At 36.7% G+C, this 20862-nt stretch overlaps 1 protein-coding gene across 2 annotated transcripts; it reads right to left on the bottom strand.

The window, feature by feature from the left end:
* Positions 1-809: 809 nt before the first annotated feature.
* Positions 810-18563, bottom strand: LOC133521028 (flap endonuclease GEN). Of its 2 annotated transcripts, none has more exons than XM_061855751.1 (11): positions 18204-18563; positions 18026-18120; positions 17752-17956; positions 15737-15826; positions 15260-15413; positions 13493-13625; positions 13002-13163; positions 5450-5618; positions 5021-5165; positions 2504-2581; positions 810-1774 (listed from the first exon to the last, which is right to left on the bottom strand). In XM_061855751.1, the coding sequence occupies exons 1-11, from the start codon at positions 18264-18266 to the stop codon at positions 882-884; spliced, it is 2187 nt and encodes a 728-aa protein (XP_061711735.1). In that variant the 5' UTR covers positions 18267-18563; the 3' UTR covers positions 810-881. The 2 variants fall into 2 exon arrangements, with proteins under 2 accessions (XP_061711735.1, XP_061711744.1); XM_061855760.1 differs by having other exon boundaries at positions 18305-18558.
* Between the last annotated feature and the right edge of the window lie 2299 nt (positions 18564-20862).

Raw genomic sequence — 20862 nt, 5'->3', positions numbered from 1 at the left:
CCGGCCGGTCAGCGACACCTCGTAACTCATGAGGCCCTGGTACTTGCTACTTGCTAAATTAAATTTTTGGACAGTTTTTTCTCAATTTTGGCCACCGTAGCCTACGGAGACTAACAAGCAACGCTAAGCGGTCTTCGTAGTCTATGGGTGTTGCTATATTACGGGTGTCACATGCGTGTTTCTGACTTATGAAGTAATTATTTTTACTATGCAACCAAATGAATATTTTGTAAGTTGGCAGCAATGCACTTAGTTTAAAACTGTATTCGTTTTGGTTTTGTTAGGTTGGTAGCCATTAATCGCAGGAACGTTATAGCGATTAAAAGCACTAGAGTTTTTATGAGGAATAGACAATATAGACTTTTCTTGAAACCTTTTATGTATGTTCTTATATTCGTGTTAATGAATGCATAAATGACAGATAACAGTAGAGGAGTAGGAAAAGAATATAGTAAAACTATATTTTTTTTATGCTAAATTTTAGGCAAAGATATTCAAACCAAATTTATTTACTCTTATGTAGGTATTTATTTAGATTTTATTGATCATTTTAGGTGTTTGCTGCCGTCTTAGAAAAAAATACTACTGTAATTTCTGTCGAAAACATGTAAGCATCTATCGTGTAAGATCTGTGTGCGACAAAGTGAATGTAATTTAATGTTTAATTTTACGTTCCCCGCTTGCCGACCCACGGCAACCCTACAGGGCATACTTTCGCAGAGGATATATGTGGTTTGCTGAGTTTGGGCAAATTTGCGAAGCATGCACGAAACATTGCCATTGCCTAACCAAAGGCAAATAAAAAAACATTTATTAAATAATTACTTTATTTTTTACTCATAACAGAGAGTTCAGGAGAAAATATCATCAACACAAATGCTTCAGTCACAGACTTCGTACACCGCGCTAATCGAATGTTGAAAGTCGTGATTTTCTAGAGAAAGTTCAAAGGCGTCGCGGTGTTCCGAGAACTTATCGAAGAAATAACTCGTATTTGTGTTAACGTTTACTTCTGATGTGGTATTATTGGCTTTATTTATATTGCGTTGTGGCGTTGAGGAATTATAGTGTAATTGTATTAAACCACTATTTCTAACTACTGACTTTCTCGGCGTAGAATGTTTATTAAAAACGAGCTTAACCATGTTCTGGTCGAGCTTCGCGGTCTTGACGACGGGCGCTTTGGATACTATATCGTCGACTATGTCCGACAAATCACTCCCGTGGACACTTTCACTGGCAGATTTAAAGATATTGAGCAAATATTTTGATTTATTTTTAACCAAAGTCTTACCGTCTTTAAGAGTCATAAACATATTTATATCGTTTTCATCCTTTAGCGACATATTTTTAAAGCTATTGCGTAATGAATGTAACGTCTTTGAACATCTTCTTTTTTTACTTGCGATAAAACTACTCAGAGTTCTTTGTCCATTACTGTTAGAACAACTTTTTAATTTTCTTTTGAGTTTAACAACCTTTACAGATGGCTTACTGGTATTCAACCCAGGAGTTTTATTTTTTAAATCACAATTTCTTATGGAGTCGGTGAGATTAACAATTTGTTTTTCGTTTAAATTTTTCACTTTTCTGTTATACTTTCTTTTAGGCTTTTCGCCTTCCTCGGCGTGGTTTTTCCTCCTACGCCGTGATTTCTTTTCCTTCTGTGGCTTCTTAATTGATTCTTCATAGGCTTCAACTATGTCCGGATAGTATTTCCGTAATAAGTCTTGGCGTTCCGTTGTCGTCCACGGACTAGTTCTATCTTCGTCTTCTGTAACAAATACACCCGAACGCCCGGTCATATTAAAATATGGACGCATCATATCATGGACGAAACGCGTAGTAGACGAATGGACAAAATACGATTTAAACGAACTGCGTATTGGACGCACAGCTAACAAATCCCTGATGAACATGTTATTAAGTAAGATAATGGTAAAAGTTCAGACCTGAAATTTGTAGCTAATACTTCTAAGCAACAATAACCATCGCATATGCTATTTTTAAAACTAATAGACTATTTAGCGATATTTATTATATGCCAGAGTTATAATGTAAACAAACCTGGCATACTTATTTTGTTAGCATTTGACATAATAATGTAACCTAACAATTTTACGACGGTTGGTTTTCACCGAAATATTCATAATTATTAACATATATTTAACTAATAATTGATATAAATAAAATATTCAAGTATGTAAACTGTTGGTAAGTTAAAAAGCGAAATAACGTAGTAATGAAGTTAAATTGGTTTGTTGTAAGGTATATTCGAGTAGTTCCGAATATTTAAAATTGTCGGGTAAATCCCAAAGTCCATTTTCAATATTGACAATTTCCATTGAACTCTGGTTACAATGAAAATTAATCAAATATAAAATTAAAAGTAGGTACATACTAAAATAAACAATAAATGTTTGCGTCACGCAGGTACTATTTTTGGTAGAGAGTACAAACTACACTGTTTAAAAATACAGGCGTTATGAGGTTAAATACTTGCCTTCAAACTGTTCATCCGAAATAAGGGCCTCGTACTGACCGTCGATATCGGTCCACTGGACCTCGTAACTGGGGACACCTGCAATGGACATTAAACAAGACTGTAAACCGCGCCACAATAACTAGAACCATCTAAATATACGTATGAGGTAAATATTGGGAGGACCGTATATCGGACAAATCCGTCTGCAAACTGTAAATTTCGTTTACACGGTGTATGTTAGTAGCAGACATAGGAATCCGTGGGGCAAAATTGTTTCACAAGTAGGGAGTTCCTGTATCGATAAACTCAACTACCGATGCTAGTTCTATATACTAGTGATCACTCAAGGGTTTTCTTGTAAAAATATGTTTTTATTAAGTAATAGAGATACAGTAATAGAAATAGGCCCAAACCTTTGGACATTTCTGGGTTGCGACAATGGATATAATTTAGAAATTAATTAAAACATCTTGTCTTGTTCTATTTCCGAACTGCTTTGCGATGATCTATCCGAGCTATGGTTGCGATCAATATTGTGCAACAAATGACAAATTTAAAATCAAGAAATCAGAAAATAACTGAAATAAGAGTGTTAGGAAATACGAGTTTACATTTTTCTATAAAAGAAAAACTAAATATGTTCTAGGTCAGTCTTAACTGCGATTAGGATAATTTAACGTAGAAGTAAAAAACGGTATTCCGCTTTAATTAGTCTTTCTGTTATGTATCTGGTCTTACGCGCTACGGTGTTACACTTAATCAATTTAAATTATTATGTTTTTGTATAAATATACAAAACCCACACACACACTAATCAATATGTAAACAGGCCCTATGGCAAGTTTACACGCTCGTAGGGGCCTTGTCAGATAAAAATAAATCATTGATTATTTCCAAAATGTAGTTCATTGGAACAAGGTCAGGTGGAGTAAGAGAATCATACTTTATTTTGCTCCGGGTAGGTAAGGGAAACTGTATGAAGAAACTCCTTCTATGTAAATCAATGTAATGAATGCATTCGGCTTATTTTTAATATTCTCTTTTATTTTTTTATTTTTAAGTATCTCATTTTATTTTCCCTGCAAGTGTTTGTCCCATAGTTCCTCTTAACCCACCTAACCTAACATTACCAGTTTTTTTTTTTTTTTGAGAAAGTTACTTAATTTACCCGGACCCGGGTACGTCCTTAAATTGCGTCCACGAGAGAGGCATGGAGAGGTATTGTGAATTTCATCTCGCTTTGTGTGGTAGGGCACAGCACAGCGGATGTCATTCCAGATCTAGAGCAGAACCCTACTGAGGAAGTACCTCCACCTTACAGAAAACCGCAGCTAAATAACACTAGACCCTACTCATAGTGTTGTGATCCTGCCGGTGAGTAAGGTTGCCAGAGCTCAACGAGGGGAAGGAGGGTTGTTACGGTTGGCAACGCGCAGGTAACTCCTCTGGAGTTGCAGGCGTACATAGGCTACGGAGACTGCTTACCATCAGGCGGGCCGTATGCTTGTTTGCCGCCGACATAGTATAAAAAAAAAATTAAGCTTAGGAATGCACCCTTAAAATTAACAAACTTAAAAAACGCGATGTATTTATATTCTTTATTGAGTGGACCAGTTCGACCTTTATCCTAGTTCAATTATGTTCATTAAATGCTCCTATATTGAAATTGCAACGTTATTTCCCTGATTTAAAAACACAGCTAATCTATGAAATTACACGAGAATGAGCACCAGACGATCTTTCCTTACTTAGCGCGGAAAGACCTTAAACCCTTAAAAACCTTTTTTTTGCCGAAGTTTACCTTATTTTGCCAATTCATTATAAGGTTAGGTGGGATCAAAGAAACTATGGGACAAGAGAGACGCTTCTATAAACTAAAATAAAATGGAAATTTTAAAAATAAACCTAATGCATAAATCAAATTAACTAAAAAATACTAATGTAGAAGGACTTTCCTCATCCGGTTTATCTTGCCTCGCATCGCATCGTAAAATACAATATTTATTACCGGTCTTGCCGTTGATATTACACTTTTATTGTAACCTAGCATTATACAATCGAACTTTATTTTAAATCAAGATGCCGGCTCTCCCAAATGGATCTTAGGTATCCATTTTAATGCAATGTACTCTACAGCTAGGTACTTAGGGACATTACGAGTATAAGCCATAATAGTTAAATGTTTTACAAGGAGGCAAGGTTGTTGGTTAACCTTTCGTGCTCATATTGATAACTGGCACTCGAAAGATCCTAATATTAAAAAGTGGAATCTTGTTTTAAAAATAATGGTTTGATAAGTGGAATCTTGGGCGTTGCGAGGGTCATACTCCTATATATAAAAGGTAAATTTCCTGTTTTTGAAGAATAAGCAGAACCTTTACAAGCTCGTGGGGTGAAAAATACTTTGTTATCTTATAACTCTTATAAGAGATATTTTTAAGTACGAAAAGCAGAAATAAAATAACAGCCAACTTATATCCGGTGCGAAGGCAACTACCTAATGACCAAGGTTAAGTAAGAACGAGTTTTACTTGCCTTTAGGGTTTCGTTTTTTCTTGATTTCAACTGGTTGAATGGTTTTGTGGGATACGTTGTCTTGAAAATGCCATTTTGTCAAAAGAGGTAAAAACTTTTGCACGCTGTACTTTTCGGGCCAATCCAGTTTTGAACCCATGAGTTTCTAAAAAGAAAAACGAAAATTAAGGTTTATAAGAAACTCCAAAAACATTAAACAATTTTTTCCCGTCGGGATGTCTCGGGGATTAATATTTCTCATATATAAGCGAAAGAAAAACATAAATCTAGGAATGCCTTAGTCTTAGTGAACAGTGATAATGATCTAATAATATTAATTATAGAGATATTTGGTTATCGATTTAGGATACACTATTTTTGGGAATCTATTATACACCACCAAATTAATTTAAGTCTAAATCTTTACGCAAAAAAAAGAAAAATAAATACCACAAATTGTATCAGGCTCGGGTAAGGTTTCTTCAGAGTGTCAACGTCTAAATTTTCATGAGTAGAATCTAGGAACTCCTTCATAACTTTAGGTTCTGGAAATGGCATGCCGCAAGATAGCGCCCGAGTGCGCAGCGCCAGCTCTCGTTTTACGGCGTTCACTTTCGATCTGTGCACAATATTTTACAATCACTGAGGTGGATGCTCTTTTCTTGTTGTTATTGCGTGCCATAAGCTAGAGAATAACCGTGTCTGAAGACTAACATAAAGGATATCTCTAAATGTGATAGAAAAATAAGTACTAATTATACTATTAGTGTTCGCGTGAGGCGTCTGGGGTCAGATACGGAAATGGGGCTAGTCCCATAATCGCTAATTTCTATTAACCAATCAAGTGGCATACGTCATTTTTGAGTTGTTGGTTTTGAGAACTCTTCCCGTTATGTATATAACACAAGTGGAATTTCGTATTTTTTTTTTATCAAATTTAAAATGCAACTGACGGTACACTTGAAGGGTTGAACACAAAGCTCCACACTTGCCAAACAGTCTCCGTAAATACTCTAGGTTGCACCACAAAAACGCCTTGCTAATAGCTGATCTCCCTGCTGCTGTATTGTTCGCTTCGCTAACAGTCGGTGTAACTATATGTGTACATTTTCAGGGCAATAGCTGTTTGGGGCCTTTTCAGCATTACAAAATAACCCCATGTCCTACGTCGACCTTAACGACCTTAATACCATTTAACATTTTAAGAATCATTTTTATTATAAATTTAATAAAACGATATTTTGTACATAAGTTAAAAACATAATTTTTAACTTTTTATTACTCTTCAGTGGAGATGAGTAACTACGCGGGTATTTTCGTTGTTATGTGTTAAACGCAGGTTCACTAAAATCGACCAAACTAACTAGGTAAGGTCAATATGGGTAAGTGTGGCATACTTTTGTAAAAGTTATAACTTTCAACTCAAATCAAGATCATAAAATTAGATTTCGAACTGTGTCCTAAGGTACAATATTACAAGGTTCAACTTTAGCTGAAAACAATGTGTTTTATGTTAGTTTGAAGATTTATATATGGTATTTAAGATCTTTAATGAAAGTAGAGTCAGAATCCCACTTCCCCAGCAAAGTGAGGTAAAAATAAATAAATAAATAAATAAACGTTTATTCACGTTTCATGCCTTATAAATATTTACAATATACTTCTGCCAAACCACATGGCATCTATATGGCAGTTATAATATTCAACTCTATTGATAGCTATTAAAGTTTATTTTTAAACAGATATAATACTACTTACTAATAATACTTTTGTTTACGACATGAAGTAAGGGGTTAACGCTACAATATGATCATACAGTATAAAAATGCAGTGCATGTGTACAATTTATAGCGGTTGTATTTTACCTTTTATTTTATTTAATAGATTATTGCTAAGTTTCTTTTTAAATGTTCGTTTTGTTATCCTTTTGGTCTTCAAATCCGATGGTAACTCGTTATAGATCATAGGGACTAAATATTTTCTACATTTCTGGTATGTGTGACTACATTTTTATTGCACGCTAGACGATGATAATTTATTAATTTTGATCTATACTATATACTTAGTTAGTTATCATCATTTATGATGCAATGTAATCCGGGGTAACTGTGGCATATATGTTCCAAGCTGGGGTGGAACACCTTTTTATATGAAAAATGCACTTTAAAGAAAAAAACTATTTAGAACTTTGAAAAAAATATGTGCACCAATTTCCTTCTCTATTTAATTAAATAAATAGGTACCTACGTGTCGCGGTACTTTCGGACTATAGGAACAAACACACTTCTACATATAGCGCTGTGACGTTCGTTATCTCAACCGGCGAAATACGCTTATTAGATAACACATAATACATATTGGTGATATTAAAAAAAGGTTGGTACGTAAATTAATAAGTCCTCGCAGACTAAGTCGCGGGCAAAAGTTAGTCATTGATAATACAAGAAATAATTGTTTACGATCTCTGATACGGGAAAGTGTAACATACAGACACACTTTCCCAGTCACAAATTTTTTAAGCTACGTTATAAAATGCACATTTATTTCTTATTTTCCCTTATTTAAAAGTTACTTGAAGAATAAATAATAATATTTAGTACTACCTATTCACAATAAACGGATTAAACGACGAAATGCCTCATATGTGAGCTGCAACTCGTATTCAAAAAATTGTGAGATTTCAAAATGACGTCTCAAAATTGCTTGGCATCGTTACCTTTAGTAATTAATATTCAATTGATCGTTTATTTACACATGATAACAGATCATAGCAGTATCAATATCTCAATTAGTTTACGTAATACAAAGGTCAGTTACACTTGTCCCGTAGCTACACTTACCCATACTGACCTTATTGCATGGTATTCATTTCTTATTGCTCAAAACATATGCATAATCCCTTATTATAACTGCAGGTTTCGCTAAATTGTTTTGTTCTAAATGGCACAAAATAATTACAACATCTAACTCTCCATATATCATTGCTACAACCATTTGGGTTACAGTGAAGATATTTTATGCTTCATAATATCTAATAAGAACATAATATACACGCCGATTTGGGCAGATTCGGGTAAATACCTATTACTAATACCTATTGACCCGGTATACAATACACCCACGACGCATCTCTAATCACCTCTCACCCATAAACCTGTCATTGCCCCAATGCAAGGTGCACTTTCTCAAATAAATATGTAAGTTATTGATCATATTTGCCGCATTTGCACAAATGTATTTTTTGACAGATACAGTCACTTGCAATAATATGTTACACAACGAAGGCCACAAAACTATCTGACACAATCTTATTTGAAGAGTCATAAAAGCGTGTCACATATTTATGAGGCCTTCGAAGAGTAACATATTATTGCAGGTGACTGTACACATCCAAAACAAAATAAAGCAAACATTTTGTCATGCCACTTGATACGATGTGTCAGTTATGGATTGTTAGCATGGACGATGGTGGAACCGAATAGCGCCTTTGTTTTCATTTTAATTTTGTCGTGTATTGCTGGACACACAACAGGTGTCAATAAAGGGCATTTAAAAAATAGAAGTGACACGTCCATCGTCGTTCAACGGACGTTCGATTGCATGATAGTTTGATACATATCTGGATGGTATTGTATCTGCCCCACGTGAGAACGTGTTCTTAAATTTAACTGACGAACATGTTTACTTTAAAACGGATCATACCGAATGTATGTGCATAGTCCAGTAAAAAAAGCCCTTCGTTGGTGTATGTGTTTGTAAGAAAGAATAATTTATTCATATCGTGCGATGGGGTTTACAATGAAATTATCGGTGAAGATACAATAAAAGAGAACCACACCGTAATATTATAACTTTCTCATATTGAAGTGGGCTGAGCGTAATATTTTACAGATTAAGTCTTTTTGTGTGTACTTAAACGGCATTTTTTTTAAACCACTTACATTTGTAAGTAGATGAATTTGGCACACGGAGGAACTGATTACTCAATAATTGATGGACTGGATTGGGACTAGACTAACTTCGTTCCCCCGTTAGATTTATAAAACGACAGTCGAAAAAAGTTTACTTTGTTTTACGTAAACAATGACGTCTACTTTGTAAGTGGATATGTTTGTAATTGTAAGTAGAATTAAATAAAACAAAGTCCAATAGTTACATTAATGTAATATATTGATTTTGTGTTTTGTAGTTGTGTTTTTGGGCCGTGGCAAAAATGCCGGGACAACGCGAGGAAGAAGAGATTGATTTTGTCAGTACAAAAGCGCTTTATTTGCTGACTGTACTTCCAGCCCCTCACACGTCTATCAAGTAGTGCTTTTTAAAACCCTTCTAATTAATTGAAACTCGACGTGTATGCGTTTTGGGTCTTGGAATTCTTTTAGCCAACTTACGACTGCATTACCAAATCAGAAATCAAGGATGCACGCCAAATTTGAAGTGAATCAAACACGGGGTTTTTTTATCCACAAGCCTAGTGTCCCAATGCCGGGCAAAAGATCATTCTCGTATTCCTCTACGTATCCAGATCTTGACAAATTTCCAATTTTTGTCAAAGGCGTCTTGCGCGTCCCGCCATCTCTGACAAGGTCTACAGTGAAGTCTTACAATAGTTACAAGTTATGATATAGTATGAATTTTTGAAATTATTTTTAGGCCTCAGACCCTAACCTGTTAAACAAAAGCCATTGTTTCTTTTGTGCGAGCGTTCAGCTGCCGTAGGCACGTGGCAAAGCAAAAACGTCCTTTAAAAAGAAACTGTATCGTGTTAGTATTAGGTCTAATCTACGTAATAATATGAACTCTCCCCTACATTGAGGTGGTCGATCGTCCTACATTACCAAAACATGTTATCTCATATGAGCTGTTCCATTGATTTGAACCTTAATACTATCACGATACAGTTGCTTTTTAAACGACATTGTTGCTGAGCGCTCGCATAAAATAAAGAATGGCTTTTGTTTAACAGATTAGGGTCATAGGCGTAAAAATCATTTCTGAAAATTCATAATATACCTAATGGACAAAGGAAATGGTTCCAGCATAATTTACAAGAATGAATCAAATAAATACACCTATACAAGCAACCAGTATAGATACGGAAGAAAAGCTAGTTAAATTCTTGTAATTAAAGTTGGCGATTACATTCGCACTTAACCGCATCACACCTACATCGCCACCTGTGGCGTTGAAATGCAATCAGTCTAAAAAGTTTTTATCCGTCCGGTGACGGTCCAGTAATGCAGGTGCGTACATTGTTTGTAAACCGACATACAGATGGCGCCGGATTCAGAACAGTACGTATTGACCTACTACTTACGCGCTCAATACGCCATCTAACATCATACTCGATCAACAGGCAATCAACAGCTTTGCAACCAGTCGGTTACTGGTTACAATATTTAATTGTGTCGTATTTACGAGTAGGTATATTCTACTCTCGGTATTGATTAATTTCATTGTGTAGCGGTAGCGGTACATTCTCCATGAGACATATGACACCCTCCCCACCACAAGGAGACACTTGAATATGAATATGTATATTATGTAACGTGTCAGTGTCAGAATCTCATGCTACTTTGAGGCCCGTATCTTTGATCTGCAGCGTTACATCCTCCAGATAACTGACGACACCCCCTCACATCAAGCAATAGAATTCCTTTCCCTGGAGCTTAATTGAGCTTATTTGTATAATAACAATGCATGTCTTGCAACTGCGGCGGCGCGCCGCGCACCACGAGGCCGCAACATTGCAAGTTCTTAAGAGGGGGCTAAAGCATAAGTTTTTTTTTTATATATTGGATTATTACACGTACAGGCAAATGCCTTCAAAATTAACACGGAAACTAATAGATTATATTTGCAAGGGCATACTCCAGCCAAAACCTTACTAGGTTGAAGTTAGTTCGATAGAAAAAAAACACGAAGTGACATATCCGAGGGATATGCCGAGCAAAATTTTAATCAAAGGTATAGTTTCAGAGCTATTTTGAGGTAAATCGTTAAATACCGCGCGATGGCCGTAGGCTTTAACCTTTTCGCTGCCTCGTAAAAAAAAGTAAGCGATGTGACACTGGCACGTAGTCGATATATTATTTTGTTTCCATCTAATTTCCTTACTTTATCGTATCGTAAGAATCCCAATTGCCAAAAGCTCCCAAGTGCTACGCCGTAGCACAAAGCACGTTAATTTCCAACTACCAGCAACAAATCCGCAAACTGATTCTGTAACTTTGAGCACTTAGATTTTTGTTTTTGCGATTTCGTAGTAAATGCTTGCACATCAAGTTGTGTCCCTTGTCCTCACAAGCAGCCGCGATGGGTCGCGCACAGACAGCCCACGTGCCCGCAGCGGTGGCCGTGTCCCAGAGCGGGCGCCCAGCGCGTCTTCACCTTGTACTGCTCGGAGTCACTGACCCATAACTAACCTAGTTCAACAAAATACACAGTACATTGTTTCCAGACAGGTGGAAGTTAACCAGGGTGGTACCTGTACCGAAAAGTCGCGGCGGACCAAATACCAGCGATTATCGACCAGTGGCAGTATTGTGTACAGTTGCTAAGGTATTTGAGTCTGCGATTTACCAATCGGTTCAGGCCCAAGCTAGCGCCCAAATGTCTGACGCGCAATATGGCTTCCGGAAGGCGCGCTGTACCACAGGTAACCTACTGCATCTCATGGTCAATATAGTGCCGGTAGTAGATGCAGGAGACCAGGTGGATGTGGCGTATTTCGACTTTCGGAAGGCATTCGATACCGTCGACCATGACGTCTTGCTCGTGAAATTGGCAGACGCGGGTTTCACTCCACATACTCTTACATTCTTTGCCAGCTATATGAGTAACAGGCGCCAGTATGTGGACTGTACTGGTCACGTGTCAGAGCCATATTTCACGAGGTCTGGCGTAAGTCAGGGGAGCAATTTGGGTCCCGTAGAGTTCATTTTAATGATAAATGACCTTCCTGACGTTGTTAAAGATTCCGTTTGTCTACTCTTTGCTGATGACCTCAAGCTTGTCCGCAGAATTAATGACAGCTCTGATTGTATTAAATTACAGGAGGACATACATCGGGTGGTTAAATGGAGTCAAACGTATAAGTTACATTTCAACGCGGCAAAGTGTGCCATACTTTCATTCACCAGATCTCGGAATCCACTTCACTACCAATATGTGTTAAAAGAGACACCAATACAGCGCGTGTACGAAGTGAAAGACTTAGGGGTGTTGCTGAAATCCGACCTCACCTTTCGAGACCATATTGTTTCAGTATGTAAGAAGGCTTTCCGAAATCTGGGGTTTGTAATGAGACAGTCTCATGCGTTTACGAACATTAATGCGATACGTGTATTGTACGAGGCAATAGTCAGGAGTCATTTAGAAGGTAATGCGGCCATCTGGAGTCCACACGAGGCCAAATATAGGCTAATGTTGGAACGTATACAAAATAAATTTATTAGGTTTATATATTTAAAATTATACGGAGTATACCCTTTTTATCCTTTAATGTATCCTACATTGTTCGTGTTAGGAATGGTAGGATACAATAAACTAGAAGTTAGAAGGGAACTGGGGCTAGCTTCATATATATTTAAGTTGTTACGAGGCAAGTTGTGCAACCCTGGAGTCCTGGCAGAGGTGCGTTTGAACGTACCAGATCGGTATGTGTGGCGACGGCGGCGGCCGAGCCTGCTGGCCGAGCCGCGCGCTCGAACGCAACTCCTTCGCCAGGCCCCCTTTACGCGCGCAATTCGGACACTTAATCGAGTAGCGATCGAGTTAGATTTGTTTCTTTGTTCTTTGAGCGAATTCACAAGGGCCACGCTGTATGTATTGTGTTACTGTAGTTTGTAATACTTAATCTATGTACTGTATACCTATGTAATTATTTTATTTTGTGTGTCAAATTCCATACTGTCGAATTAGGATATCCTGTAACGATGGTTGTGTGTATGTAATAAAAAAAAAAAAAAAAAAAAAAAAAAAAAAAAAAAAAAGTACTAACTTGTGTCCCTTGTCCTCACACCCGCGATGGGTTGCGCACACAGGGCACCCGTTCTTGGCGTGCGAGCGACCCACGTGTCCACAGCGGTCGCATCGGCCCGGAGCGGACGCCCAACGTGTCTTCTCCTCGTACTGCTCGGGGTCACTGACCCATGACACTAACCTAGTTCAACAAATGTTTCCTCATTGTAAAATTAAAATATGACTGTCCCTTTAGCAAATTTCAGTCACTTTGTTATTATTGACACAAATTTAACTGACAGCTACTCAGCTTTAAATTATGTTATGACTATAATTATATTTATTATTGGTGTTGAGCAAACTTTAAAGACGGTATTAAGCCCCCTTATTCATAAACGTGTACTACAGTTACGATGCTGCTAATAATCGTTTGTCCCTTTCCATCATACCAATACGTCGGAAAGGGACAAACGATTATTAGCGGCATCGTAACTTTAGTACACGTTTATGAATAAGGGGGTAGGAATTTACCTGGAAATTATATCTTTGTCAGGAATAGTATGTAGATACGACAATACAGTGGTTATCGAGGACCCACACGCACCGAGACCGTAGTCGCATCCACATAACAGAGCCAAAGCCACCATTTTGTTGCGGCCGAAACCTACAAAGATAATAAATATACTTCATCGGCAAGACAATTAGGGCAATGACTTCTTTTTGAGGTTTTATTAGTATTATGCTCAAAAATTAAATAAATATTAATTATTTAAACTAGAATTATGTCGTAGACAACCTTTGGGAAAACCACCGCGCAACTTTCAAAAATCCACGTAGCTAAACAATAGGTCTATATAATAGTACATTACGATACAAGTGCCAAAAATTGAAAATTCGAAACGAGTGGCGATAAATTAGACATCTTTTAGGTATAGTTTCTATTTTTCTCCGTGAGCTTCTACGGATTATCGTCTTATCTATTGTTTAAAAACCGCAAAGGCGCGTGCCACTATGAAAAAATGGTCAAACCGCATAGGTAGCGTTTATTGAATTACTACTCTATTGAGCACGGAATAAGATTCATTATGAACTAATACAGAATTCTAACTACTACGCTAACTCTTCAGACTTCTAACAAACTGACACTGTTTGTATGGTTTGCTTGAAAGAGTTAACGTGATTTGACTCTAAACGATATGCATATTTTGTTTTATATTTATTTATTTTATGCATACACTATTATGTATATGTTACTTATTTTTTTGTTGACTCATAATATAAATTTGTATAAATATTTTACTAAATGTGTACTCTATTGTAAATAATATTTTTATTTTAGTGTACATAATTATAACATATAGGTCTATTTTAACATTAGTAGTACGGGATTGTTAAATGGATATACATATTTATTACTATTTTACCATTGTTTTATTGTTTATTTAAAATTAGCCTGTTTAAAGTTTAAAATTAGCAAACAACTGTTTAAACAATTGATTATAAAAATGAGTATATCTCGTTATTATTGTAATTACACAAACCCATTCTCTTAGATGTGTACCTACTATTTAAATAGTGTTATGTTTTATCTCTTTAAATTAAAGAACGTAAAACCACCCAAATATATTTGTGTGAAAATCCGGCCCTGTTTTTTACCTGCTCCTCGAGAAACATAACATTGCTTACTTGGCGCTAGCTAGCCGTGCGCTCGCATTACCAGTGCAAGCGAGGTCTTCGAATACGTATCTTTGTTTCGGATCGCAGTGTCACAAGTTAAGCTGGTTTGAGAGCGTTTAGTCGCCTACCTTAGACGCACCAATAGAGATCAGACAGCTATTCTGTTAGAATTCTGTATTAGTTCATAATGAATCTTATTCCGTGCTCAATAGAGTAGTAATTCAATAAACGCTACCTATGCGGCTTGACCATTTTTTCATAGTGGCACGCGCCTTTGCGGTTTTTAAACAATAGATAAGACGATAATCCGTAGAAGCTCACGGAGAAAAATAGAAACTATAAGCATGTTCCATCCTAGACTGCATCGGCACTTTCCATCAGGTGAGATTGTGGTCAAATGCTTACCTATTGGTAATAAAAATAAAAAAAACACGACCGAAGGGAGTATTTTAAATCGACACGAGTTGCGAATTACCTATTCGCACATGTATCGTACAACGTTTTACAGTACATATGGCCCTTTAAATGTTCGACACAGTAACGTAATATGCTAATTTTCGCACTAGTGCGGTAAAGTAGCACCATATGTACTGTAAACATATATATTACAAAGTAGCTCACCATTACTCTGAAACATTTTCTCAGCGTCATAGCAGTCGATCGAGCCTTGCATGGCGCCCCCGCCAGACGCGCTCGACACGCTAAAGTTTCGATACACGCGTCGTGCGCCGTACGCGAAACAATCCGAGTCCTGGGATACTACAGCGTCTACCAGCTACATTTCAATACTAAATATTAATATATGATGTTGTACTATGGACTGGGACTGCCATTTTAACAACTACACAATTTCAATTTAAGCTTTGATGGAACAGTCAACTTGTGATGAACATAGTCTAAATACTTAAAGACAAAGGCAACATGAAAAGTGATAAAACATACCCACTTTGTAGAGTAAAAATACAAACTAAAATGTCTCATCTATTTAAAAATATACTAACTACTTATTCCTGAAACTTCAGGATGACCTGCAGCAGAGTAATTCCAAAATAAGATTATATTTGCACAAGCAGAAACAAATATAAATAAAATACTAACACCTTGAGCATTTAGCTGTGCACAAGTAGCCTCAGCCTCTCCTTTTCCTTTTATGCATCTTACTCCCATTGACTTCAGAAGCGTTTCACACTGAAACCAGGTAAAAGGGTATACATAAATTATAGTTCATATAGAATTGGCACATAATTAGCAATGTTTAAAAAATAATAATTCCATGGCGGGAAAAAAATTGACAATTACAGTTCAATCACCAACCTTCAAAGTATTAATGGTGAAAATGCATTTTAAAGTTTTCGGCCATCAAAATTGAGAACAGGAGATTGATCGTGCACAAATACTTCGAAAATTCTTATCGATCCCGGACCAAGACAGCTAAGTCGCTTAAGATGCTAAAAGCTAGTATTTGTAGGGTCATAAAACGTTACAAGGAGACTCTATCAGCCGACAGGAAAACACAAACTAATCGGAGGTCTGGGACAAATAACAAGATTTTGGGAAAAAAGTCCCAAGGTCACTCAAACAAAATTCAGGACGGTCTAATTACGATTTATCCCAAAAATTCAAAGAAACTTCTAGAGAGATAAAGATGATTCACCTCAGAGGTGGCTATAAGAGCTATCGAGCAATAAAACAGCCAAATCGGACTGTTAAACAGATCCGACAAGCTAAAACACTAGCTCGACTATTGTACGACCCAGTATTGACAAAATTCGAAGGTTGTTTGTTGTTGGACGACAAGACGTATGTAAAACTCGATTTTAATCAACTACTCGGTTCGAAGTTTTATATGGCCAATAATAGAGGTAATTTACCCGAATAATATAAGTTCGTGAAACTTGACAAGTTCGCAAAAAAACATGATATGGCAAGGAATTTATAATTTCGGCTGTAAGAGAAAAGTTTTATAACACAGTCAACAATGAAGTCGGACCTTTATATTAAAGAGTGGTTAGAGAAATGAGTATTGGTATTTATTAGAACCCATAACGGTCCTGTGAAATGTTGGCCAGATTTAGCCAGCTGCCACTACCCAAAAAAAGTTTTGGTATGGTATGCTAATAATCAGGCCAATTACATACCCCGCGAGATGAATCCTTCGAATTTTCCCCAATTTCAATCTATCAAAAACTCTGGGCAATCATGAAAAAAAATTAAATAAGACTAGTCAAATTGTCCAGGGTATCAATTCATTGCGATCTACAAGAAATCAATACGCCAAAAATGTCGACAAAAGTGTTGTTCAGAAAATGACGGGGGTCCATTATGAAAACAGTTCGTAATTATTTACATAACAGAGTTTATTTATTTATTTATACATATTTGAAAGCTAAATACATTACTATTTAAAATTCACCATTCATAACTTTCTTATTTTATTAACTTAAAAAAATAACAATCTTCTAGTGCGTACCAATTCTATATGAACTATGCTTTATGCTCTAACTAAAACAATATTTAATAGTTTGTGTGCAAATCCCTACTAATATTATAAATGCGAAAATGTGTTACCTCTCCACAAATAAATTGCTGAACTGACAATTTGTATCGAGATTGTGTGAAAGCCGGGGAATGACATAGGGTACTTTTTATTAATCATACAAGCAAATGAAGTCACAGGCAGCCAATAAGTAATAATTTTATCTCACAGGTTGATAGAAAAGAAGTACCCTTTTAAGCAGAGAAAGGTACTCTCAGGAAATATGGCTTTAAGGCTGCAGAAGCACCAGTCATTAGCTTCTTTTCATCTTGTTTCAAGTAGTAATGACACAAGTAAGGTTTTCTGGAAGAAATCGCTCTTAAGCGATAAGACCGCCTGTTGTTACCTCTATCAAATTGTCTTTTTTTGTTTCTGTACATTTATTGTCAACTATGTGAAGTGTTCAATAAAAAGTATTGTATTGTATTGTATTGTCACCAGAATACAAATGTGACGATAATTATAATCATTAGTACATTAAAGTTTAAAGGCGGAAGTTTGAGAAATGTGAGTTATTAGCTTTCTTTCTTTATAATAATGAAAGTGGACTAGACAATGCAGCCCTGAAACTTCATACCTCTTTGAGCACATTACTGAATCTTTTTCTTCTAACATCAGGTTGTTTGTTAGTGACAGTTTCACTCCTGGGAGCGGCTCCTCTGAATTGAATAGCATTACGAGTAGCCATCACATCTCGTTTAAGCTCCGGTGCATCTCCATCCAATACAAATATTGGCTCTACATCAGCTAACAGGAGGTATATGGTTCGAAAAAACAAATTCCTGAAAAAAATCTTGATAAATCTGAGTGTGCTTGCAGGTCTTAAGATTAAGAATTTCAAAAAATACTACCTTAAGTATAACTTTGGTTGAATGTGGTACTCTGTAACATTTTGGCTGTCACACACCCATCCTGCTAAATCCACTGCTAGTACCTCTCCTCTTATCTATATAATTAAGAATGTAAATAAGTAATCATTAATGTGTACTTGAATAAAAAAAGACAATAGCTAAATATGTAAAACCATACCTCATGAAGAGATTTCTTTTCACTAAATGGGGTTAATACAGTCCAAAGTCCTTTTATTCCCATTTCGTAACCTAAATTTCTTAGATAAAAGTAGTACTTACACCCAAGAAAAATATTAAAATTCACAAGTTTTCTTTAGAGGAATTTCTTTCATCATATTGAAAGCCTCACCTTCGTCAAACGAAATCATACTTTATAAACCATTTAAACTTAGAATAAAAGTTTCGAAAATAGGACAGGTGATAAAAAATACGTAGATTTAAATAGACCGTAGTGATAATATTAATTATGCTCTTTGGATTTAAATTCAAAGGTGAGCAACGGAATTATTTTGACAACCTATGATTTGACATGTCGATTTTAATAACTTTAATAATTGTAATGGTATGGAAGGTAGAGACAAGGAACAGAATCTCCTTAGGCAGAACCGGGGGCCTACCGCAAAAATGCCCGCAATTGACGAACTTCGATTTTCGCGCCCTGTTGCGAAAGTGTCCAGGGCCCGATTTTATAAAGTTACAAGTTACAAGAGTACAGATGGCCTACCGCGAACCACGTTCGACGTGTTGCCTCCCTGTCACACTTACGTACAAATGTATAAGTGCGATAGAGAGCCAACACGTTCAACGTGTTTCGCGGTAGGCCCTCAGGCTACAGACACCTGTAATGCACTGTGAACGCAAATTGCGGGGATCTTTCTCTTTTACTCTTACTAAGACGTAATTAGAGTGACAGAGAAAAATGCCCGCAATTGACGAATTTCGATTTTCCCGGTAGGAGCCCTGGGGGCCTACCGCGAAAATCGAAATTCGCAAATTGCGGGGATCTTTCTCTTTTACTCTCACTAAAACGTAATTAGAGTGACAGAGAAAAATGCCCGCAATTGACGAATTTCCATTTTCCCGGTAGCCGCCCAGGTGTTTTATAAATACACACACATAATTACAGTTGTAAAGAACCATGGTCAATCTCGATTACAAGTGACATCTACAGGTGTGAAGGACATCACTATTTAAAAAAAAGTTTTTCATAGATACTCATTGAATTTTGCTACTGTTGTAAATGTTTGTTGTTCGTTTTCAATTATTAATGGAAAAATGGCCAGAAATGAAGGTAAAATCGAGGGGTTGAGAGCGATGTTCGATGCCAAAGATACACTTTTCGGGCCGTTTTCAAGTAAAGCATTATGGCAAAGGACGATAGATTTAATGAAATATATACCTAATAAGTAAATAAGTACTGTTTTACAACCGAGGTTCGTGAGCCATTACATTAAAATATATCGTTTCGGTAGCGGCTCAAAGAAACGCTGTGTATCGAAAATTATGAATAGTACACTTTACCATAATGTGTGCACTATACTTATTCGAATAAACACTTTCTACTCTACTCTAAATAAAGAGACGAATGCTATTAAATCAACGACAAATATCGGCACCAACCCTTTTCCTAGTATATAAAATAAAACGAGTCATTAATAAAACCAATATCAAACATATTGTCACTTTATTTACTATATATTTCAGATACTAAAAACTGATAAGGTCAGAGCATGGAAAAGTATATAATATATAAGACTCGGAAGAATCTCTCGGAAGAGTTGTTCGATTATGAGTTTAAAACTATTAAACTCCCATATTTTCGTCTATGGTTGAGCTACAGGCACTTGTACCTGGGGGCCTACCGCAAAATCCGAAATTCGCAAATTGCGGGGATCTTTCTCTTTTACTCTTAGTAAGACGTCATTAGAGTGACAGAGAAAAATGCCCGCAATTGACGAATTTCGATTTTCCCGGTAGCCGCCCTGTAACCTGTAAAATTGTAACACAGTACTTTTATAAAACGCAAATTGTAAAAAACGGAGCAAGTGTTGCCAGTAAACGCCTGTAAACTTGTAACTTTATGAAATTGGGCCCGGCTGTCAGCTATAAATAATAGTTCCAAATCTCTCCAGAGTAGCGCTAGAGTAGCTAAAAACCTAGGCGTTATTGACGGAGTGAAGTGCGCTGTCTATGATTAGATTTTTTTCTCAAGTATTCTAGGTATTGTAGCGCCACCTATTTATGGTTTTTTGTCGGACACTCTTTGGTATATGTAGATTCTGTTCCTTGCCTCTACCTTCCATACTTAATGGCTCATCTACATGATGGCCCAGCATAGGCCAGTCCAAGGGACGCATTTATGCGTTATAGGGAGCAAGTGAATTGCTATCTCATTCCACCGCGTAGCTGCGTCCCTTAAACTGGGCTTCGCTGGGCCATCGTGTAGAGGAGCCCTAAGAGAATACCGCACCGGATATTGACCTTGGTGTGGTCAAAATATCTCTTTCTTGCTCTAACTCAGTGGTGGGCAAAGTACGACCCGAGCAAGAGTTTCATCTAACCGCCACTGGTCCTTCAAAATAATTAGTATAAGGCTCGCGACATAACGGTTTCAAATCAAAATGCATTTATTCTCCAGTTCCAGCCATCAGCCCCCCATAAAGAAAGTTTGTCAACCACTGCTCTACGCACGCACAAGATTAATAGATTTAATTTCTTTTGGAACGAAGCTTTATTATAAACTAACATTGGCTTACAGGACTTGCATCCAGGCCACAATTGTTTAAAAAAAAACTGACATCTGTTGTATCTGTCATTGTCAAAGAAAAGATGTGTTG

This window comes from Cydia pomonella, chromosome 1 (assembly GCF_033807575.1).
Source record: "Cydia pomonella isolate Wapato2018A chromosome 1, ilCydPomo1, whole genome shotgun sequence".
In the NCBI taxonomy this organism is placed as follows: Eukaryota; Metazoa; Arthropoda; class Insecta; order Lepidoptera; family Tortricidae; genus Cydia; species Cydia pomonella.
This window is presented reverse-complemented; position numbering and strand designations above follow the sequence as displayed.